The sequence below is a fragment of the Octopus bimaculoides genome, chromosome 2 (genome assembly GCF_046866305.1).
Source record: "Octopus bimaculoides isolate indiv1 chromosome 2, ASM4686630v1, whole genome shotgun sequence".
Lineage (NCBI taxonomy): Eukaryota > Metazoa > Mollusca > Cephalopoda > Octopoda > Octopodidae > Octopus > Octopus bimaculoides.
In genome coordinates, this window is record NC_142929.1 from 164,718,140 (window position 1) to 164,743,523 (window position 25,384).

At 36.9% G+C, this 25,384-nt stretch overlaps 1 protein-coding gene across 1 annotated transcript in view; it reads left to right on the forward strand.

Annotated features, from left to right (window-relative positions):
• Positions 1-25,384, forward strand: part of LOC106875269 (tectonin beta-propeller repeat-containing protein 1) — a 66,055-nt gene that overhangs the window by 20,059 nt on the left and 20,612 nt on the right. Inside the window, exons 3-14 of the mRNA XM_014923356.3 lie at positions 13-198; positions 648-770; positions 2,399-2,521; positions 3,053-3,230; positions 9,085-9,185; positions 10,758-10,880; positions 13,341-14,553; positions 17,584-17,732; positions 19,727-19,879; positions 21,582-21,734; positions 22,634-22,800; positions 24,451-24,578. Of these exons, the coding sequence (XP_014778842.1) occupies positions 13-198; positions 648-770; positions 2,399-2,521; positions 3,053-3,230; positions 9,085-9,185; positions 10,758-10,880; positions 13,341-14,553; positions 17,584-17,732; positions 19,727-19,879; positions 21,582-21,734; positions 22,634-22,800; positions 24,451-24,578 (2,797 nt within the window). The remainder of the gene's footprint in view (positions 1-12; positions 199-647; positions 771-2,398; positions 2,522-3,052; positions 3,231-9,084; positions 9,186-10,757; positions 10,881-13,340; positions 14,554-17,583; positions 17,733-19,726; positions 19,880-21,581; positions 21,735-22,633; positions 22,801-24,450; positions 24,579-25,384) is intronic.

Sequence of the window (25,384 nt, forward strand, 5' to 3'; positions counted from 1 at the left end):
ATTCTCTGACAGCGATGGACTCCAGTTAATGGCTTCTCTGGCAAGAACTTGCTGCCAACAGAACGCAAGAACTGGAGTGATGAAAGCGGAGAAGGTTATTATCCGAAAGATTGTTTTGAGTTGCCATCACAGTACTGGGAATGGGAGGGCGATTGGAGTGTGGATGAGAATTTTCGAGGACATTTGACTGACCGTGGTGTAAGTAAATAACCTGGCCCATTTATTGCTTTCCTCTTAATTACTATTGTACCGTACATTCTGTATTACAGCATATTGCAATGATACTGTGTCTTAAACACTCTCCTCCACACTATCCTACACTGTCATACAGTATGTTGTGTTTTCCACATTGTCCTACACTGTAGTGTAATGCATTGTTGTGGGGTATAATGTGTTATTGCATCATGTGCACTGTTAACTGTGTTCTGTATCACAATGTATTAATATGACCTCTGTAGTTCTACATAGTATGTGTACCTATACAGTATGACCAAGTTCAGTACCCCATTTTACAATCTATTACAATGTGTTTCTGTGTTCTACAATATATTATTGTCATTGTATTGTCCTACACACTCTAATAATTTGCTTTTCTCTTAAACACTGTAACATTGCTCTAATACTTTTTTGTTAATTTACAATGCTAGGGTTGGCAATATGCAGCCAACTTCCCTTCATATTGGACACAAGATATCAAGTGGAATTCTTGTGTACGCAAACGGAAATGGATCAGATTCCGGCGTTATACAGCAGTGGACTGTTGGGCAAAGGTAAGGGATTTCAGTTATTTTCTTTGATTCAATTACTTTGTTATTGTTTGAACTAATAACCTGTCTAGAATGACCAGTGGTCAAATATAGTTCACCTTATCAACATTTCCACAGCAGTGAAACCATTTTGTAATGTTTCCTTTCAAATGTGTTTTATCTTATCTTTCAGTGTAACTAGTGGTGGTAATGATAATGGTTCTTGTGATAGTGGTAATGGTGATGGTCACTGCAGTGGTTGTGATGTTGAAGTAATAGAAGTCTACTATTGCTGCTGCTAGTTGTAATCTAGAAGAGGTTAATACATTGCTAACAATATCAGCATGTTGTATGACCTCATAATCATATATATATACACTCACACAGTTACAGTTATATACACACAACTGATTTTTACTCACAGGACTGTCATTGGTATCATTCACTGTTCTATATTTCTATTGTTTCAGTCAGTGGAATTTCCAACTACTTCAAACTGAAACAATGCTTGACATTGTGTGTGTGAGGGAGGGAGAGAGAGAGTGGGGGCTGCATGTGTGATTTATATCTGATAAGATGGGCACAAATTGTGGAGACATTATTCATTTGTTGAGTACATTGTCTGCCACAAATTGCAGTGAACAAATATGTGGTATCATAGTCATTTTATTATACATGGGAATGATTATCATTCATAAAATAGGTTGCATTGGGAACAATACAAATTATTTTTATTACTATTATTATTATTATTATTATATTATTATTATTATTATTATTATTATTATTATTATTATTATTATTATATGATTGGGAAAATTGGTAGGACATCAAACAAAATGCCTACAAAATAGATTTGAAGTTCAAATCCCACTTAAGTCAACTTTACTCTTTATCCTTCTATAGTTGATATAAGTTAAGTACCATCCAAGTACTGAGAACCAACTTAATTGATTTTATTTCTCCTCCAAATAATTTGTGGGTCCTTGTCCATAATAGAACATATTATATATATATAGAGAGAGAGGTACAGGTGTGGCTGTGTGGTAAGAAGCTTGCTTCCCAACCACATGGTTTCGGGTTCAGTCCCACTGTGTGACACCAAGGACAAGAGTCTTCTACTATAACCTCAGGTCAACCAAAGCTTTGTGAGTGGATTTGGTAGATGGAAACTGAAAGAAGCCTGTCATATTTATGTATGTGTGTGTGTGTGTGTGTCATTGCATCTGTGTTTGTCCCCCAGTACTGCTTGACAACCAGTGTTGGTGTGTTTACATCCCCGTGACGTATCAGTTCAGCATAAGATACTGATAGAATAAGTACCAGGCTTAACAAAAAAATAAGTACTGGGGTCGATTCATACAACTAAAAATTTTTCAAGGCAACACCCCAACATGGCTGCAGTCTAATGACAAACAAGTAAAAGATAAAAGATATACATATATATATAACTCAGTATATTGATGCACTGCTTCTTACAGCAGTAACTCATTTTCCTTAGATTCTTCACTCCCATTAGTCATAATGTCCCTGTAAAAAGTCAGTACGCATTACCTTTTCTCTGACTAAACTATTAGATAAATGGAGAGATGATGCAGAGACAACGAATGAATGCATATGAATTTGTTATTTATTTGTCAATTGTTTTCCAGATCCCTGATCTCACCATTGAAAGCCACAAAGAAGCTTTCATTGATATTGCAGTTGGTGGCTTTGAACTTCCTAATCAACCACTTGGACACCTGTGTGTCTGGGCAGTTACAGTTGATGGTCAGGTAATTATATCTCTTTATCTCTTCAAGGTCTCAGGAGGTGGTGGTGGCAGCGGCAGTGGCAGTATTGCCATTGTTGCTACCCCCACCAACAACACAACAGTGTCAGTCATATATACATATTTTCATACACACACATACACACACACATGCACCACATTTGTAAACATCATCATCATCATCCTTACCATCATAACCTTTGTCCCCATCCCCAACACCACAACCATTCTCATTTTTACTACTACCCCTGTCTCCACTATCACCACCACCACCATTATCTCTATAACCATCACCACCTTCCCCACCAATATCACCACCATCCCCACTATTTCCACATCACTATCTCCACCTTCATCTCCACATGTCATCACCACCACCACTACCACCATCATTTCCACCTTCTGCTAATCACCTATCATCATCTTCATCATCATCATCACTACTGTTAAATTCACTACCATCACCATCAAAACCACTTCCATTCCCACAATGACCATCATCATTGTTTTATCTGAATTTTTTCTTGTCCCACAGGTATTTGTCCGCAGTGGCGTCACAAGGGATTGTCCAGAAGGTAAAACCTGGGATCATATCGGCACCAATAGTCAAAGTATTATCAATATTTCCATTGGACCTACAGCTCGTGTCTGGTCTGTCACTTGGGATGGAACTGCTTATGTTCGACTTGGTGTCTCAAGAGATTCTGTTTATGGTAAATCTACTATAACAATACTCTGGTGTTTTTTTCTGTCACAACATATGAATGAGAAAGGAAGGTGGGGGTGATAGATGAATAAGGAAGGAAGGGGTGATTGGCAAACTGGTTGTGAGAGCGTTTCAACTCTGTGTATTTGGTATTTACTTGCCAGCTCCCGTATTTAGTCACAGCCAGCTTTATGTGGCCTTAAGTCGTACAAGAATGTAGGAAAACTTAAAAATTCTTTTGAAGGAAACAAGCAGTCAAGGGATGTTAGTTGCAGATAGATTTTTCATTAAAAATTTGGTAATAAAAGAATTATTAAACTAAAATCTTGGTTTTGTACCTTCTTTATATATAGAATACATTTTTGACGGCATGGGGCCAGCTAGTTATTTATAAATTTCTTGATTTCTTTCCATTATATCAACCATAGCATACAAAAAGGAACTCTGTGCCTGCATTCTTTGTACTAAGCTTTCTTTGCAACTATGAAATTTCATTTTGTGGCACCTTTGGCAAGTGTCTTCTACAGTAATCAAGTCTTGTATGTGAAATTTGGTAGAAGGGAACCCCATGGAAACCCATCGAGGGATCATTTCTATTTTACAGTGGCAGTGTTAAATCATCACCTAATTTACATCACCATCTACCTTGTGGATACCTTTAGCAGAACTCACTCTGTTGTAAGTATTCAGGCAAGATCTTTGGTCCGAAGAACACTTCCATCCTTTCCACTAGTGTCAGAGGCCCTGCAAAGAGAGGGAGAGCATACATACGTTCTTTTTTCAGTTTCAATTTATCAAATCTATTCACAAGGCTTTGGGGCTATTGCAGAAGACATTTGCCGAAGGTGCCATGTAGTCAGACTGAACCCAAAAACCATGTGGTTGGGAAGCAAATTTCTTACCATATATAAATATATATATATATATATCATCATCATCATCATCGTTTAACATCCGCTTTCATGGGTTGGATGATTTGACTGAGGACTGGCAAGCCAGAAGGCTGCACCAGGCTCCAATCTGATCTGGCAGAGTTTCTACAGCTGGATGCCCTTCCTAATGCCAACCACTCCGGGTTGGCAAGAAAGTAATTTCAGTTTTTTTAGTGTGAAATAAAAGTCATTTTTTCATACAAAGATTGAACTTTAATCCATTATATATATATTTCCGTTTTGTTCGATGACCTTTTGCCATCTTTACGGTAACTTCATGATTCTACACTCAGAGAACTTCTGGTCCTTAATGGCCCAAAACTGAAGCAAGTGTGATTTCAGGTCACCATTATTGAAAGTTCCTCCAGTTTCATTCGTTGTTGACAGTAAATATCTGAACTGATCATTTGGTTCCTTGGAAGCAGCTCAAAATACACAATACCTTTGTAATCCTACCAAATTGACAGCATGACCATTTTTTGATGCAATTCAGCTTTTGATGTAGTTTGTTTTGGTTTATTACGCTTGGACCATGGTCGTTTTCGATTGATGTTACTGTAGACAATCCATTTTTCATCACCAGTGATGATTCATTTCAAAAAATGGTCGATTTCATTGCGTTTGAGATGCATATCGCAAATATTGATTCGTTGTGTTAAGTGAATCTCTTACAATTTATATGGAACCCAAATATTGAGCTTCTTAATATGTCCAAGACATTATAAGTGATTTTCAATTGTTGTGTGTGATATATTTCACCTCTCTGCAATCTCTCACACAGTTATATGACAATCAGATTAAATTATGGCTTCGATTCGGTCATTATTAACTTCTGTAGGTCGACCAGAACATTGATCATCTTTGAGTGAAATATCTCCGGAACGGAATTTTTTAAACCATTTCTGACATGTGTGTTCTGTTAAGCAATCAACACCATAAATTTCATATATCTCTTTGTGAGCCTCAGCAGCTTTTTTGCCTTTACAGAAATGAAAAAGCAAAATATGGTGGAAATATTCGTTTTTGCACTCCATGTTAAAATTGACACTGAACTAACGGCTGTAAACAAAATTATGCGCAATTTGCTTCTAAAGTAAACTAAAAGTAATGGCTATCAAACGTCAAAAGGAAAAAATCATAACATCAACGAAGGTCATTAAAAAAAAAAAACGTAACTCTATCTATTTGTGAAAAACGAAATTACTTTTTTGTCAACCCAATATATATATATATATATATATATATATATATATATATATATATATATATATATATATTATACTTTTTTAATAAAGCTGCAAAGACATCACAAAAACTGTTACTCAGAGTTTCACATTCCCATTCGTCAGACTGTTTTGGTATATATGATTATATATGAACACACAAACACACACACACATAATCATATGTATGTATGTATATATATATATAGGACAGAATAGAGGTACGACTGGGTAGTTAAGAAGATTGTTTCACAACCATGTAGTCCTGAGCTCATACCCACTGGATGTCATCTTCAGAAAATGTCTTTTACTGTGACCTCTGGTCAGCTGAAGCATTGTGAGTACAATTAGATGGATGAGAAATGTGTAGAAACTTCTCAGATGGACTGTATCTGTTATTCAAGTATTTAGTGTGTATATATCTGTGGGTTACTCAACCACTTCACATGCTTATTCAATCTGTATGTTGTTCAGCTGATTGAATAATGGGATAAATGGCAGAGAATATGTGTGAGGATTTGTGTATTTGTGTGACTCATTGAGGTATATGTTACAAACTAGGACATTTTAACAGTTTTTTTTTTTTCCCTTTTTTCTTTTAAATTTAGATATTTACAAAAAGAGAGGATGGCCCACCGATATTCCAGCAACTTGATACAATTCGTTTGCTACTCTTATACATATGTATATATTGTGTGTGCATGCATAGTGAAAGAGTGTGGCTAAGCAGTTAGGGTATTCAGCTCACAATCATAAAGCTATGAGTTCAATTCCTGGTGATGTGTTGTGTCCTTGAGCAAGACATTTTATTTCATGTTTTTCCAGTCCACTCATCTGGCAAAAATATGTAGTACCTGTATGTCAAAGGGCTATCCTTGTCACACTTTGTGTCATTCTGAATCTCCCTGAGAACTACATTAAGGGTACGTGTGTCTGTAGAGTGCTCAGCCACTTGCATGTTAACTTTACAAGCTGGCTGTTCCATTGATCAACTGGAATCCTCATTATTGTAACTGACAATGCCAGTGTATGTATAATATATATATATATATATATATATATATATATATATATATCTATATATATATATATATATATATATATATATCTATATATATATATATATATATATATATAAATAGATAAATTAGGGTACCAGAATACCACTTGCTAGAAATAGGAGTTAATACTCCAAGGACACAAATTTCTCACTATTAAGAAACATGCACAGTGAATGTAATGAATATAATAAAAATAGGCCTCACCTTCTATAAACTACGAAGCAAGAACGGATGTCTTGGTATCAATTGATTTCACTTTTTGTACGTTAGTATTTAAGGATCGTTAGCTAAGCTTGCTGTATTCATCTATTTTGTGGATTTGGAGTGTTAACTCCTATTTCTAGTAAGTGGTATTCCGGTACGCTAATTAATTTATTTGTATATTTTACATATTTAGGTTAGACTTGCTGGCCACTTTATTATTATTGTTATTTTTAATAATGGTAATAATACTTTATTAAAATTTTATATATATATATGTGTGTGTGTATATATATATATATATATATATATATATAGATGAAGGTATGTACATATATATGCATATACTCATATATTATTCATATATATATATATATATATATATAGGCGCAGGAGTGGCTGTGTGGAAAGTAGCTTGCTTACCGACCACATGGTTCCGAGTTCAGTCTCACTGCATGGCATCTTGGACAAGTATCTTCTACTATAGCCTCGGGCTGACCAAAGCCTTGTTAGTGGATTTGGTAGAAGGAAACTGAAAGAAGCCTGTCATATATATATATATATATATATATATATATATGTGTGTGTGTGTGTATGTTTGTGTGTCTGTGTTTGTTCCCCTAGCATTGCTTGACAACCAATCTGGTGTGTTTATGTCCCTGTCACTTAGCGGTTCGGCAAAATAGACCGATAGAATAAGTACTAGGCTTACAAAGAATAAGTCCCGGGGTCGATTTGCTCAACTAAAAGGCAGTGCTCCAGCATGGCCGCAGTCAAATGACTGAAACAAGTAAAAGAGTATATATATATATGTATATGTATGTGTATATGTATGTATGTATATATGTATGTGTATATGTATGTATATATGTATATATGTATGTATATATGTATATATATATATGTATGTATGTATATATATGCATGTATGTATATATATGCATGTATGTATATATATATGCATGTATATATGTATGTACCTGTATCCTGTCCTATGTATACATACATATGAACACACACACACACACACACTGTTTTTTTATTCTCTCTCTGTTTATTTCCTCATGTTCTTTTCTGTTGAAGAGCCTAGGCTCGAAGCATAAAAGACTTTCTTACCTTCCCGAGTGTCAAACTAATACACCTGCTTGTTGTTTATACACATGTCTCCGTCTTTTGTTTTTCTGTAAATTTCAACTATATATATATATGTTTGTATATAATCATATGTATGCACTTGTATATAATCATATATATGTACTCTGACACTTCACCATCTCTCTCCTACTCTCTCTTATACTTTTGCTGTTTCCTGCTCTTTCTGTCTCTCTTTCCTTTGATCTTCCTTCTGGCTGGGTAGCCATGTATTTCCTGTACAGCAGCACCTATTTCTGTCTTCATTCTTGCTCACTTTCTCTCTCTCCTTCTCTTGTTTTTCCTCTGACTAGGTTACCAAGTATCTCCTTTACATCAGCACACCTGTTTCTGTCTTCTTTCTTGTTTCTCCCTCTCTCTCTTGCTCTCTCCCGCTCTCTCTCTCCCCTCTCTCGCTCTCTTTGTAACCATGTACCTCCTCTATAGTAAGACACCTATTTCTGCCTCTCTATTTCTCTGTCACACTCTAACCTTTCATCAAATGATACTGGATTACCCCCTCCAATGCTCCCTCCGTTATAGCAAGACACCTGTTTCTCCTCTCTGTCTCTCTGTCACACTCTAACGTTTCATCCTCTGACACAAGTTCCCCTCCTCAAACGCCCCTGCCCCTCTCATAATTCCTTGTCTTGTGAGTTACTTGGTGACCCTGCCAGTGCTTCTACCAGGTAAACAGCATCCAATCCACACTAAAGTGGTTGGCATTTGGAAGGGCATCCAGCTGTAAAAGTCATGCCAAAAATAACCTCACCTGTGTTAGTGTCACATAAAAAGCACTGAGTCCACTCCACAAAGTGGTTGGTGTCAGGAAGGACATCCAGCCGTAAAATCCCTGCCAAAACAGACACAGTAGCCTTGGCTAGTTTTGTACCTGGCTGGCTCCTGTCAACCATCCTACCCATGCATGCATGGGAGACAGATGTCAAACGATGATGATGATGATGATGATTATGTATGTATGTGTATATATATATATATATATATATATATATATATATATATATGTGTGTGTGTGTGTGGCATATCCTTAGTATAGTAGATTTTCTTCCTTATTTTAAACTTTACAGTTTCAGTTTGTTATATGCACACTTCTCTGTCAATCTGCCTTTCTGAGTGTTTTGTTAGTCTACTTCTCTGTTTGTTTGTTTCTCCTCTCCCACAGCACCAATGTTTTCTGATTTTGTATTGTTCTCTAATAAACTCTTTTATCTGTCTTTCTATATTTGTTCATCTCTTGTCTCTCTTCTTATCTCTCCCCACTACTCTCTAATCCTTTGTCATGTATTCTTCAGGAACCCAGTGGATTGAGGTTAGTCCTCCCTCAGCTTCAGCCAAATTGATGCAAGTTGCTGTTGGTAAAGACACAGTGTGGGCCCTCAGTAGGGACGGACAGGTAAGAATCTATTTTATTCTCATGCAGAGGTATTATGTATATTGGCTCAATGAGATTAGAACAGTAATTGGTTACGAGTATTTATCACTCTTCACTCTTAATTAGATATCTTGTCTGATCTGTATTTTCTCTTGAGACTACCTGTCTAATCAACTGTAAATATTTTAAGCACTTATAATAAAAACACATTATTGTCAGCAAAGTTCATCTTGAGAATTGTGCCTCTACCTTCCTTTGGTCAGAAAGGGCAGGCAGTTTTCCTTTATCAGGTGGTTATGGTGAAAGAGGTTGTATAGTGATCAAGACTGAAAAGAATGAAGATAGTCTTTCCTTTATAGTCAAATCGAAAGGTGGATGAGAGTGATGAGTATGATAGGAGTGAAAGTCACTACCATGTGAATGTTTATTAAAATACATTTTATTTTCAAAATTTAATAGAATCTACAGACATTATTTTATTGTTTTGTCAACGCCTGTTTTCAAACTGATGTCCTTTCTGGTCCAGGCACTACTGACAATGCAAAGTAATGGAATCGCAAACATCACGAAAGAGTTCGTTTGGTATTTGTGTGCATTCTCATTCAATGGCTGCACTCAAATCAGCGACTGTCACAAGTTTCATAGTGTAGACTTTGTCTTTTAGGTATCCCCATAAAAAAAATTCTGGTGAACGTGGAGGGTATTCAACAAAACCCCTTTGTCCAATCCACCATTTTGGCAGGATCTCATCAAGGAAGGATCTAACATAGTGATGGTAGTGTGGGGGTGCCCCGTCTTGCTGAAAATAAAACTCCTCATCTTCAAAGTCTTCTCTAATGTGTTGGACAGACAATTTTGGAATAACTACTTTATGACTCGCATGCTGCACAGATTTTCTTGGACTTTGGTGATACGTTTCAAGCACTCCTTCTTGCTTTGTGGGGGCTGTTGATGTTCGTGGTCTTCTGGAATGCTTCTCGTGAACATTCTGAAATGTTCCGTCAGCTTCAAACTTATCTCTAATTTGAGTGGTGGTAAGTTGCATTGGTGGATCTGTTTAAAACTCCCTCCTAAACTGTCTTTGCAGTTCAACTGTGTTTTCACACTCTCAGTAGCATTTTAGAATGAATTTCCTTTGTTCAAAGCTTAGTCTGACTGCCATCATTAATTCCAATGGGTTTCATCTGAAAAGAAAAAACATCAGTTGGGTTATCAGCTGCTAAAGTGTGTATACATTTTTGTGGGGAGACCCTGTATGTATATATATATATATATATATATATATATATATATATATACATATATATAGTCACGCGCGCACGCACACACACTCACACACACACGCATGCGCACATGCATGCATACACACACATATATATCAATACCAAATGCTATGTCGACATAATTTCAATTCTAAATTTGAACAATTTTACTGTACATATACTTCTAATACTATTGAGAGAACCATGAACAATACAATTCCTATTCTCCTTCATACTACAGGGTGTTTGTTCTTTTCTCAAAAGTAGCTAATAAATACATCTGTACATAAATAATCATTATTTAGCACATACTGACTGCTCTGTGTTTCAGGTATGGTTCCGCAAGGGAATAAGGGAAAGTGATGTTGAAAACGACTTATCTGCTGTCACTGGAACAATTTGGGTAGAGATGGTTGGTCTTATGTCAGTAATATCTGTTGGACCAAATGATCAGGTAAACCACAGATTTTATACCTAACATTACTTCTGACTTTTATCAACAAATACTAATAGTTAATGTATTTCAACTAACAATTTCAAAATGTAATTCACTGTTGAAAATGTCATTTCATGTTCTTCAATAAGGAAGGGTTGTTTTGTTTCTTTTATTATTATCTTCTATAGAAAAGGATAAAAATGTGTCCTTGATCTTTTCAGATTTTCCCAGACAAAAGACATCTATACAAATGACGTTCAACTTCAATTTCTGTAGATTGATGTCTGTAGTGAAAGTGTGGGTAGCAGAGTAAATATAGACGACTGCATGTCCAGGAAGCAATAAATATGGGAAATGTTTGGTGTAGGGTGAGACAGTAGGAGTGGTAACATGAGAAGAGGGGAGGGTTACATCTTGTGGGTTGGATAGCTTTTGAGTTTGGAAGAGCAGAAGCCACTATAATGGTAGAAGAAACAGAATATCTGTGAACCAGAAGTGAATGAACTTTACAGTGATACCTTCTATGATATGTGTGTAACAACTACTGCCCCAGGGGCTTACACTTGTATATTGATTAAAATTAATATAAGAAAACTGATTTTATTTTAAATTCTCAAATAGTTGTTTTTGTTCAAAATCGAAACTATCTATTTTCTGATTAGTCAGCATGACTATTTTCTGATAATCTAGCATGACACTCAACTCTGCATTTTATCTCCCATTATAAAAAGTTAAAACACCGTCTTTATATCATTTGTTCTGAAATAGCTATTCTCTCTGTATCTTCAATAATTATTTATGACCTTTCCAGTGTTCACTGAAGAAATAAGGTAGTGTAATCAAGCCACTCCATTTGTTGTTCATACAACACATGTACAAATTCTGCTTCAGGCATTAATATATTGGACTTCATAAGGACATAGAATTGACAAAGTTGTTAGAGTATCCAATAAAATGCCTTGAAGTATTTCTTCTTGCTCTTTACATTCTGAGTTCAAATCCTGTCATGGTCAACTTTGCCTTTCCTCCTTCTGAGGTCAATAAAATAAAGTCCCAGTTAAGTATTTGATTTATGGTATTGAGTAATCCACTTACTTCAAAATTTCTAGTGTTGTGCCTAAATTACAAACATTTATATGTAGGCCTCATTTATTTCATTGCCCTCAACAAGAATATAGGACTGCAGGTATTTAGTATTGCATCAACCATAAAATATTAATATATTTAAATGAAGAAATGGCAATGGGTGGATTATTAACATTGTTGTTTTGTCCTCTTGATTACTAACCTGTGATCAAAGTTTCAACTTTGATCAACCTGTCTTTCTATAACTTAGACTATGTTTTCTAAAATACCCGCTTTTTATTTTAAGAAAGTAGGGTGTAATATGAGGTGATTTGGCTGCTATTTCTAACAGGTAGTGTGACCATGTAAGAGGCTCCCTCATTAATTTATGTGACAATGCTTAGTTGATTAAGTGACAATAAGCACAGGCTTAGCTGTGTGGTTAAGAAGTTCACTTCACAACCACGTGCTTTACATGTTTGATTTCACTGCATGCAGCATCTGGGGAAAGTATCTTCTACCATAGCCTCAGGTTGGCCAAAACCACTTGAGTGAAATTTTGTAAATGGAAACTGTGTGGAAGCTCATCAGAGAAGCTGTCTTGTTCTTTGTGTAGTAGACATGATTCATTGCCTAGTTTAATACCCCCACCTAAATGCTTTTAACAGAGGACATGAAAATGTTGAAAACATATGGACCAGGTCTTCAGTCTTAAAAGTCATGTATACTGTCCTTCCTCAACTGACTAAGTGATGATAAAAAAAGGAATAAGTGATTGAGTGACTGGGTGACAATAACTGGATGATTAAATCATAATGATTGAGCAGTTGAATGGCACTTGTTGAATAAATTGGTATTCATTTGGCAGCTACTGTGACAGAGATCAAATCCATCAAATGTAACTGTAATATAAAGGGTAAAGATGGGATACCTCTACCTCTTCTCTGTTGTCAGACCACTACCACACCACATACATATACATGTGTTGTTGCTTCCTCCACACACACACACACACACACCATCACCTTTTCTCCAATTCTTATCAAACCTATTACTATACACACCCTCATTTCTCTTCTCTTCATGTCATCTCCTAATATCGCACAACACCCACCCTCTTGTCTCATACTGCACTAATCAAGTTGACCTTATACAATCCTGAGCTAATGTGTGAGCCTTTATGTGGTCAATTGACTTGCTAGAAATAACAGCTATATCCCCTCTTAACTCACACCATGCCTATTTTAAAGCAGTGAGACACATTAAGTGTAGTCCTAGACATAAGATGAGATGAGATGGTCATGGCTTAAATACATTTGATCATAGGCCTGCTGGATGAGGGATGACCTAGTGCTAAACAACAACCAGTACAATATATTTTCTTATCATTCTAATATTTCTGTTCCATTTCAGGTTTTTGGAATTGGATTAAACAGTGAGGCTGTTTATTTTCGATTTGGAGTGAAACCAGATGAATTGAGTGGCAAAACTTGGCAACCATTACAGATTAACTTACCTCCTGACAGACATTCTATTTCTGATACAGATAGCATCAGTGCTGCCTTTCTTGGACACAGTTCTTCGGTAGACAACAGCTTTGACATCACTGGTTCCACCCCTTGTGTCAATCTAGATGAAAACTCTGCCGAATGTGCTACATTTTATTCCCATCAAATGATCCGAGAACAACTTTTTGGTAATGACTATAGTTACCCTCCTATGGTTGGGGGATCCTTACCAGGTCGTTTTACAAACATAACAGAACAGAGTTCTTCTGAGTCCCTCATGTCCCGAAGTGAGGGTAGTATTTGGTATGAAGGTACCAGCTGCAAAACCAGTATTTACAATCCATCAGATATTGAAAATCTACACATGAGTACATCACAAACCACACCTACCCATCATGTAGCTGGGAGCAAGGTAATTGCTCAGAAAGATAGTGATGAGGAAAGAACTAAAGAGAAAGAAGTGTGTATCTGTAAAGTATCTGAACAGTCTGCTACAGATGATAGCAAATTCAAAGCTGATGACCGTTTTGATGTTACGTTAAAGATTTGTCCTGTGTGTCACAAAGTAGTTTATAAGAAGTTTTTCCAGTCCAACTTGTTAGATTCTCATGAGGAGTGTTCAGAGAAGACGACAAAACCAACTAAAGACACTTCGGATGTTATTTTAAATTTTGTCACAGATTTACTGGATGAAGAAGAAAGTGGAACAACAGGTGAAAGCTCAAGTGATGTCAGTTGTGAAGCCTTAGAATCTTCTGCCTCAAGTGGCTTCTCTATCCCTCCAGTTGATTATGTGACCTGCAACTCAGTTGATCCTCTTATCATTGAAGACATGCCACTGTTTATGAGTGAAGAACTTAAAAAAAAAGAAAATAGCTCAAACCAATCAAAGCCAACAAAAGACCAAACAAAATGTTCAGTGGATGAAATTTCAAAATCTAAAAATCAGCCAGAGCAATCTCGAGTTCCAGAATCAGCAATTATTCCATATCGACGAACTGATGAAGAACAAGATATATTTTCTGGAGATTCAGAAAAGTTGACATGGCGTTGGGTGTCTGCGATGTCCTGTCTAATTGATAAACCATCATCAGTGTGTTGGTTATCTGCATCAAGACGTAAGTTATCTTTTGAACTTCAGACAAATATATTTCTTTACTCAGAGTGTGTCGACTTGTGTGAACATGTGTTTGTGTGCTTTAATTTGGAAGTAAAATACATAATTAAGGTTACATACAAACAACTTCATTCCAAAGAGGCTGAAATTACAGTGCATGTTAAATATAATACATGTACACACTCACATATGTATTATTATTTTCCCTTTTCACTTTTTCTGTGCCTGTATAGTTTGAACAAGAGTTATTGAGGCTGTATTCTACAGTTAGATGCTCTTCCAATAATAGCCAGTCCTCACTTGCTTTTCAAGAAAGGTATTGTTATTCCACTGGTTATCACATCCCAATCACATTCTTTCAGATTCAGCTCCACTGAGAAGCACCTTTCCAAATAAGTAGTGAAATAACTCTCTTTTCCTCCTGCCTTTCAAATAGCATTTTAATATTTATATGATCACAATAAGTAAACAATGAAATTACATTTAAGAATTTATAAAAACAAATTTGAAAATAGTAAAATATTTTTAAAGGAACACATTTGATACAAGTTTGAAAAATTTGAAAAAGGCTGGTCAAATGATTGAACAGAAATAACAGATAAATTTCAAATACAGTTTTGGATAGAACATAAAACACAAACCCCTTCAGGTAGATGGCCCTGCTCAGTATGTAGAAAAGGAGTAGGTAGTAACTCTATAAGATGTACCCGGTGCAAGCTATGGACACATAAGAGGTGCAGCAACATCAAAGGCAGGTTAACTAGCAAGTTAGTTTTTGTTTGTGGCAGATCTTCAGGTGCAATAAAGACTGTCAACAAACAGGAAACAACTTCTATCTCATTCCAGGGTGAAAAACTAGAGGTAGTCGATAGCTTCCACTATCTGGGCGACCAAGTTAGTAGTGGGGGTGAGTGCGCTGAAAGTGTAGCTGCTAGAATAAGAATAGCCTGGGCAAAGTTTAGAGAGCTCTTACCCCTGCTGGCGACAAAGGGACTCTCACTCAGAGTAAAAGGCAGACTGTATGACGCATGCGTACGAACAGCCATGCTACATGGCAGTGAAACATGGGCTGTAACTGCTGAGGACATACGTAAGCTCGCAAGGAATGAAGCCAGTATGCTCCGTTGGATGTGTAATGTCAATGTGAATACCCGTCAGAGTGTAAGTATCTTGAGAGAAAAGCTGAACGTTAGAAGCATCAGTTGTGGTGTGCAAGAGAGACGATTGCGCTGGTATGGACATGTGGTGAGAATGGATGAGGATAGCTGCGTGAAAAAGTGCCACACCCTAACAGTTGAGGGAACCCGTGGAAGAGGTAGGCACAGGAAGACCTGGGCTGAGGTGGTGAGGCAAGACCTTCGTACATTGGGCCTCACCGAGGCGATGACTACTGACTGAGACCTTTGGAAATGTGCTGTGCGTGAGAAGACCCGGCAAGCCAAGTAAGATCGTTGCCAGTGCCCCTGGACTGGCTCTTGTGCGGGTGGCACATGAGATGCACCATTTTGAGCGTGGCCGTTGCCAGTACCGCCTGACTGGCTCCCGTAGGATTTTCGAGTGAGATCGTTGCCAGTGCCCCTGGACTGGCTTGTGCAGGTGGCACATAAAAGACACCATTTCGAGCGTGGCCGTTTTCGTGCGGGTGACACGTAAAAGCACCCACTACACTCTCTGAGTGGTTGGCGTTAGGAAGGGCATCCAGCTGTAGAAACTCTGCCAAATTAGATTGGAGCCTGGTGTTGCCATCCTGTTTCACCAGTCCTCAGTCAAATCGTCCAACCCATGCTAGCATGGAAAGCGGACGTTAAACGATGATGATGATGATGATGATATATATATCATCATCAACATCATCTTTTAATGTCCACCTTCCATACTGGCATGAGTTGGACAATTTGATTGAGGACTGGCAAACCAGGAGGCTGTGCTAGGCTCTAATCTGTTCTGGCAAGGTTTCTCCAGCTGGATGCCCTTCCTAATGCCAACCACTCTGAGAGTGTAGTGTGTGCTTTTTACCTGTCACCAGCACAGAATCCAGTCAGGCGGCACTAGCAACGACCACGCTCAAATGGTGCTTTTTACATGCCAGTCAGGTGGCACTGGTATCGGCCACGACAACGATTTCACTTGACTCAATAGGTCTTCTCAAGCACAGCATATTGCCCAACGATAGAAGGGTACCTTTAAACAGGTCAGTTATGCGACACTGGCATCAGCTGCATGCACACACACACATTTGTTTTGTTCCTTTTTGGCCTGTTTTTCCATGCTTGGATGAATATGATATTTGAGGCATTGTTTTATGGCCAGGCACATTCCTGATGCTAATTCTCACCTGTTTTTTAAGTTAATGGTCACTTACTCAACATGGCTTTGAAGGCATGAAGTGTCCAGACAAATTTTTAACAATAAAAACTGTTATCGGATGCTGAAGCTTCTTGAAATGTAACTTGGTTTAACATTTCTGATTACTTTTTTACTTGTTCTGACCCAAGGCCTATCGCCATATTCAAACATTGGAATAATTGGAAACATGAAATTCAGGGTTAATGATGAAGTTAACCCTTGCAAGATTTGAACTTGGGGTGTAACTAAATACTGCTAATTATTTTGTCAGTCACTATCAAATTTATAATACCACAACACCCCGCTCCACCCCCAACAACATCACCATCAATGACAATATTAATATATTTATAATGAAGGCAACCAGCCATCCTTTCAGAGAGATTAGATCTGTACTAAACTGAATCCACTTTATGTGGTCACTCGATCTGCTACAAATATCTGCTAAATCTCCCTCAAATCACATCCTACTGAGTTGAGAGGGGATATAGCTGTTATTTCTTGCAGGTCATGGTTATAAATGTAATACATTTGATCATAGTTGTGCTGAGTCTGTTCTGACCTGGAGCTAAGCATCAACAGTCATTTCCAGTGCTTGGTACAAATTTTAGGAATCTAATCTATATTTTATCAACTTAATCACTGATATAGACTAGATTTAATATTCTTGAATTATCTCTTGCAGGGCATACAACTGGTTCAACAAGTAGCATTATTGATGATTCTACCATTCTGCTAGCACCAGCCCTTCGTACAACCATTCTTCAACGACTTCAAACACGCAACTACAAAGAAGTGACATTATTTGCGCACATGGAACATGCTGTGGAGAAGGTAGGTGTATACTGTTTTGTTTACTTTGTTATTTACTTTGGTACATTAGGAATTGGAGTGCTGCTCTCTGATTTTTATCCATAGATTTGCTTCTCATAACTAAGGCACCTACCCATTACTATGTAAGCTTGTCATAAATTACAGTTCTTAACAATAACTAAATTACCTAGTTGTATATAAAGTACTCAACCATATCAGAAGTATTTTCTTGTAGCAGAGGTACCTCATTATAACTAAGATATGTAGCCATGATTAAGAGATCTAGCCATACCTAAGGTATCTTGCAGTAACTAAGATATCTAGCCATAACTAATGTACCTAACTATAACTAAAGTAACAAGCTATAAATAAGGTACCCAGCTATAACTAAAGTTCTTTGATACCAACATTACCTATCTAGCGACATCAAAATAGCTCATCATAATAGTGGTACCTATAGTTAAGATAGATAGCCATGACTAAAGAATCAAACTATAACTATTAATTTTATATATGATATTTAGGAATAACAAAATACCTAGTCATGACTAAAGTACCAAAGTATATATTAGATGTCCAGCCCTTCATAACATTACAAATATATATATAGTCTCAAACTCTCAGTACTTGGGTTGTGGATCCATATTCATTGCAAATAATTTCTTGATCATCTGAACATACTGCATACTACAGATCTTGTTGATAGGTTCCAAGTTTTGTGGACATGTTATCTGCAATAGACTTTGTATGTGCAAGGTACTGAGACATAACTAATTAGGTGTTAATAAGACATAAAGTATTGAATCATAAGTAAGGTACATAGTCAGGTACTAAGATACATAGTTATAAAATTCTGAATCATAACTAAGTTACACAGTTATAAAGCACTGAGTGATGATAATGGTACACAATCACAAAGCACTAAGTCTTAATTGAAATACACAGTTTTATAATACTAAATCATAATTAAGATACACAGTCATAAAGTACTGAGTCACAACTAAGTTATGGCTCAGTGATAAATACTGCGTCATGAGTAAGGTCACACTCATAAAGTACCGAGTCATAACTGAAATATACTGTTGTAAAGTGTGGAGTTATAACTAGGGCACAGTTGTAAAATGCTGAGTTGTAGCTAAGGTACACAATCCTGATTAAGATCTGCAATCTCAAGCATTGAGTTGTAACTAAGGTATACTGTCGTAAAGGACTAAGTCATAGCTAAGATACACAATTATAAAGAACTGAACAACAAATTACTCTGGTATGTTTGAGGAATTGAACTATATATGTTACTGTTGTGTCTTAGTGAAGTTATTGGCCTACACATTGCTATCACAATTACTAAATATCCATGCTACAAGGCACTGTATCATAACTAGGGTTCAAAATTACAAGGAACTATATCATAACTAAGATACTGAGCTATAGAGTAATGTCATAACAGCAACATTGTAGAATATCGTAAATAAGGTGCTGAATTACAAAGTATTAAGTGATAGCTAAGGTATGTATCAGTATTCAGTTACAAGGTATTTTTTCATAACTAAGGCATCAAAAAGTAACTGTAATTCACAAAACTCTAAAATATTGCTTTCAAACTTTGGCACAAGTTCAGCAATTTCAGAGGGATATGTAAGTCAATTGCATCAACCCCAGTACTCAACTGGTACCCTGAAATGATGGAAGGCAAAGTTGACCACAGTGGAATTTGAACTTAGAATGTAATGATGGACAAAATACTTTTAAGCATTGTGCCTGGCACGCTAACAATTCTGCCAGCTCACTGCCTTATAAATATTAATGCTTTCTCGCTCCCCGTCAGCTTCTTGGTACATAAGGGGTTTTCAACTCACTCTTTATTTGTTATTTTAACCAGTGATGTAACAAACAGAAGCTCCTTCAAATATATATGCTAATTACACCAAGCTCTTTAATTAACACATTGTGTCCTAAAATTCCTAATGCCCTCTTACCTTTATTTCCATTGAAGTTGTTAACCAAAATATTTTCAGGTCTCTTGGATCAAGAAAGGGAGTCTTTATTGGTTAGAGAATCCACAAAAGTCCAAATGGATTGAATGTAATGTAGAGTTTGAACAAGGAATGGACACTGTCTGTGAACCAAGCACATTTACAATACATTATGTTGTTAAATCTAATCATATGGTAAGTTATCTTCTTTTGTCCAGCCTCTAATTCAGTAACTCCATCTTTCAAGTTCTTCCCGTAATGATAGAGATAGAAATGAAAATATACCCAAGAAAATTTTAGTAATAGTTGGTGTAGGTGGGGCTGGTATTTGTCAGTTTGGGAACCACTGCCTTAACCCATTTGATTCTAAATATATCTCTGTAAACTCTATTGTCATATCTATTTAGGAAAGAAGGGACATTAACTTAGTGAAGTGACCATCTCTCTCCAAGCTATTTGCCTTTGAGAGGAGTTGAATTCAGCACTGCAAGCTGACAATTTTATAGTGTAGCCACACTTTTTATTGGTATGTTGTTCCTGTTCTGTAGTATTTATTTACTACAAGGTAAACGGGACCATTTCAGAACTTGATCATAGACACAACCATACAGTGCTAGTGTCATGATATGAACTGCTGAACTCTTGTTCAGTGTCCTATCCACTTAGTTATACTGATGCAACTACATTGCTGTCGACAGAATATGAACCATTGATGTCTTGACTGGTAACAATGCCCTATCAACAAGGCCATCTCTGATTTTAACATACATAATATATTGCCTGTCTAATCACTTTATGGAGTGTATTGGGTGCATTTTATTGTGGCACCCACACTAGTAAGGTTGCCTTGTTCTTTGCAAGACTAAAAACTCCTCTCTGCCTTTCATTGCTATTGTTCTTTCAAGCAATCGTTACCAAGAGTGTCAACAAAATATTGACTATGAGCGCAAAAGAAGAAAATGTATGAGTGTGATAGGGAAAACAGAATATGAGGGTAGGAAAGAAAGTGTTATCTACACGCTGATTGTTGGAGATAGCAAGAATAGTGTGATCAAGTAGCTATAAAGATGTGTCAAGATAAAAAAAGAGAGAGCAAATGATGGATAGCAACAGGGATGAGTGATGGTGAGTATGAGTGGTAGATGTCATTGAAGAGTCACTTGGCAGGGAGAGTCACGTGGTAGAGAAGGGTGACAGATGGATTATATTGAAGGTACTTGTGTCTTTAACGTAATTCTCAGGCAAACACAGCATGAGTAGCTGAGTATTCCACATATTCTTCATATAGAATTGGTATGATCATGTCTAACAAAGCTAGACCTTAGGATTACAGGTACAGTCCATATGATGGGCTTTCACACAGTTTCTGTCTACATATTTTAATTTCATTCACAAGGTTTGGGTTGGCCTGAGGCTCTGATAAGTAACACTTGTTCAAGGTATTACTCAGTGGAATCAAATCTCTTGTTTTATGATTACAAAACAAATTTTTTAACCATTCAGCTATCTCTGCACCTATAATGTGATGATATTGGTTTCAAATTTTGGCTTAAGGCCAGCACTTTCAGAAGATGATGAGTTGATTACATCAGCCCCAGGACTCAACTGGTACTTATTTTATCAACCCTGAAAGGATGAAAAGCAAAATCAACCACGGCAGAATTTGAACTCAGAATGAAAAGAAGGGTGAAATGCTGCTAAGCATTTTGTCTGGCATGCTAACAATTCTACCAGCTTACCACCTTAGAATATGCTAATGTTAAATAATAGTTGCTTTCATAAAGCATGGCATCTAGGAAGGAGATATGGGGAAGTGACACACGTACCTTCCCCAATAGGCATTAAACATGTTTCTATGCTACATTCAGATATTCTGAACATTTCTTTTGTATTTCAGCATCTACAGATTCCACTGAATGAAGTGTTGTGTACCTGTCGCATCAGTGAACCATTACGACAGTATCAAATGGCCATTCATGTGAGTCCAGAAGTCAGTCATACATCACCAATTCTTCTATCATCCATTAATGAAGCAGATATTGATGATTGGGTAAGTTCACTTTACTATATGGCTCTCAATATGTTAATGTTGGTATTGTTGCTGTCTTGTTAATGTTACTATGCTTGTTGTTTAAACTTAGGTTGTCTCTGAAAAATCTATAATCAAAAGCATCCAGCTATGGCCATCCTGTCTTTATTACATTATCCAGTGTGTCCTTTCTTTCGTAAGATGGTAGGCTGTGACTGGAGAGATTTGACTCTTATTTGTAACAGGTCTAGTGACCATGTAGAGGTTCCCCTTTAATTCATTATTCAGTCACTTGATCTACTAGAAATAGCAGCTAAATTTCTTTATTATCATACCCAACTATTTTTAATTAAGGATAGAGTGCACCATATAATACCTGATATACATAAAAATGAGATGATCACAGCTGAAATGCCTTTGACCATAGATCTATTCAATCAGGGTTGATATGAGGGTCAAACTAAAACTGAAAGTTACAAAGCTGTCTGTTATCCCTTCCTAAGTTCAACCAATCCACTTTTCTCTCCTCCCACCATCCTTACTATGTGTCTATGCTACTACTGTTCCTAATATCACCAAAACTTTAACTCAGTTTAGTTTGATGAAATGGGATGTTTCCAAATCCACCTTTTCACTGTCATTTTCTCTCTTTGATGATGATGATTCTGTTGTTTACCCTCAGCTCAGCTGTGGTCAAACAGACCTATGATTAAAACCATTCCAGTCATGGCTCTCCTATCATTTTAGGGACTATATTATATGATATACCCCACATTGTATTAGATGGTAATATGTGTTTTGTGGGAGAGTGGGTTACTATTTCTAGCAAGTAAAGTAATCATGTTGAAGCTCACTCATTGACTCATATGTATAAAGCTGTTCTAGTTTTACACGAACAAATTGTTGTTTTTCCATTGCAGGTATCCACCCTGAATATTTCATCTGTCTCCAAACACAGGTACTTGAGTCTTGGCGTTCAACCAGGCGCAGTATGGTCAACAATGGTCCGTGGAGATATTTTTGTTTATGACCCTACAAACAGCATGTCAGATAGCAGTTCCTCTGGAACATTGAAGAACTTTTCTCCGTAAGAATATTAATATCAATATTTTACTTGGCAATTGTTTTGGCAGCATGCTTGATGTATTACAAAGTGTCCACAGCTTTGAGGTATAAGAGAGGAAAAAAACTATGACTCATTAGACTGGAAACCAAGTTCTAATGCAAAATATACCTAAGGTCAAGATAGTGCTGTTAACCCTTTAACATTCAGATTACTTTGTCAAATGTATTATTTAATTATTCATTGTTTTGAATCAATCATGCATTATCTTGTAGCTTAAATATTTTAATGGTGCGATTGCTTATTTTTAGAATGACATTGTAGGGTAGGTGTGATAGGCCTAATCTGCCTGTTTGAACATAAAAAAAAGGTAGAATATTTGGGCCAGATGGCCAGTTTAAATGCTAATAGGTTAAAACAGGCTATAACCTAACAACTAATACAGTTTACTTGGCTAACAACACAGCACTGAAGATTAAAGGTAAATTCAGTAGTAAATTACAACTGGGAAATAACACATATAATGCTAATTTCCTTGTGGCTGACCACCTTGTAGCTCTGGTTATCATCGGAATTGATATCCTCAGTCAACACTTGGCAGTTACTATTGACTTGAAGGGCACACTCAAACCTGTGTCATTCTGCATATCCATGTCAAGCCTTCTTTGAACTGGTTTATGACATACATCAACCAATTTATGGAGTGTAACAGGTGCTGTGTGACAGTGTGTACTGGGTGTGTAGTTATATACTTAATCTTTTGGAGATGTTATACATATGTATAGCATCTCTAAGATGTTATCTCACTCAGAATTATTCAACTGCTCTCACAGAGATGTGATAGTAATATACTCATTCTGCTAGAAATGTGCTAGATATGCACCTGTGTTCCTTCTTTCCTACTTTGAATCCACAATTCCTAATGGATATAGAAAGACGCTATTGTGACATAGTATCTCTTGGGCATTTTAAACTTGACATAGCCTGTCTTCTCCAGGTTTGAACACTGGCAATTCTTTCCTTCCTTCCTTTCAGAGAGAAAGAGAGAGAGCGAGAACGATCAACTTCAGTAATTGATTGGTACTTTTTTAGCGACCCCCCAAAACAATGGAAGTTGATCTCAGAGTGCAGAGAATCAATGAATACTGTAAAGCATTCTTTCCAACACTCTAACTGTTCTGCCAGCTCACTGCAAAGGGATGTGGTAATTATCTACTTATATATGTACACTGTCACAGAACTATGGCATTTATGCATTTATGTTTATATACATACATGCATGATATAGCAGTATGTAACTCACATAGATGTGGTAGATATATGAGCAGGCAGAAAGTTCCAAGGGTTACAGCTGTAGAGATGAAGGTTTCAGCAAGTAGTTTTATTTATAGAGCACATAATCTGGTCTGTGGAATCTGAAATATGGCAGTGGTGTGAGGAGGATAAAATAGAGGGAATAGGTTTGGCTAATTTTACAAAATCGAGAGAAAAAGAATATAGCACATCAGTAGGCCCATGATGCTTGTGTGAAAGTTTTATAATTGGTCAGATAGCTGTATATTGGATATATATCAGAAACACTATTTCAAATATGTTGGTGCTTTGGTGTGGACTACACCTGTGCTTTATACTGATGATGTTGATATAATTATCTTACTTACCTGTCTTCTTTAGAAAATGGATTCCAGTTGGTGGACATTTGCACCTGGTAGAAACCAACCCTTTAAATATCAGCTGGGGTATTGGCTATGACAGCTCAGCCTGGGTATATACTGGAGGCTTTGGAGGAGACATTCTAAAGAGTAAGTATTCTCTCAACACATCTATAGACCCACTTTCTTACATGTGTTAGTTTTACACACACACGCACACACACACACACACACACACACACACACACACTCCTACAAATATGATAGTGATATGCCCTCACTTCCACAGGTGTGATAGTAAAACTCTCTTCTCCTATATGTGATGATTATTTACCCACTATTCTATACATACAAATGCACATACAGTTTAAAATACATGTTACTACATAAATACACATGCACACACAGGTTACTTCCTGTTTCTGTCTACCAAATAGGCTCACAAGACTTTGGTCAAACTAAAGCTATAGTTAAAGACACCTACCCAATGTACCATGCAGTAGGATTGAATCCCAAAACATGTACTTGGGAGATAAACTGAGGACACAGTCATACCTGCACTCCATTTATATACAATGAATGGTCGTTTCATACTGGTGTGAAATGTAATTGAATGAAAAAAGTACTTGTCCTAATGTACAGGTAACTCTGGAATGAGAAACTCTAAGCAGCAACTCACACACTGGGAAAAATAATATACATACATGTGGATTTACCCGTGCGCACGCACACACACACACACACTCACACGCGCACACACACACACACACACACACACACACACACACGCACTAGTAGTTTTCTTTGTCATTGTACTAGTATACCATGTTATGAAGAAACAGGAATGACACGATGCTGTGTAGCCTGTTGCTCTGTTTAACAGCATCACCAGGCCTTTGGGTTTTGGTTCTTTTAGTAGAGAACACTCAGATCAAGTCCCCAGTCTGAGAATAACT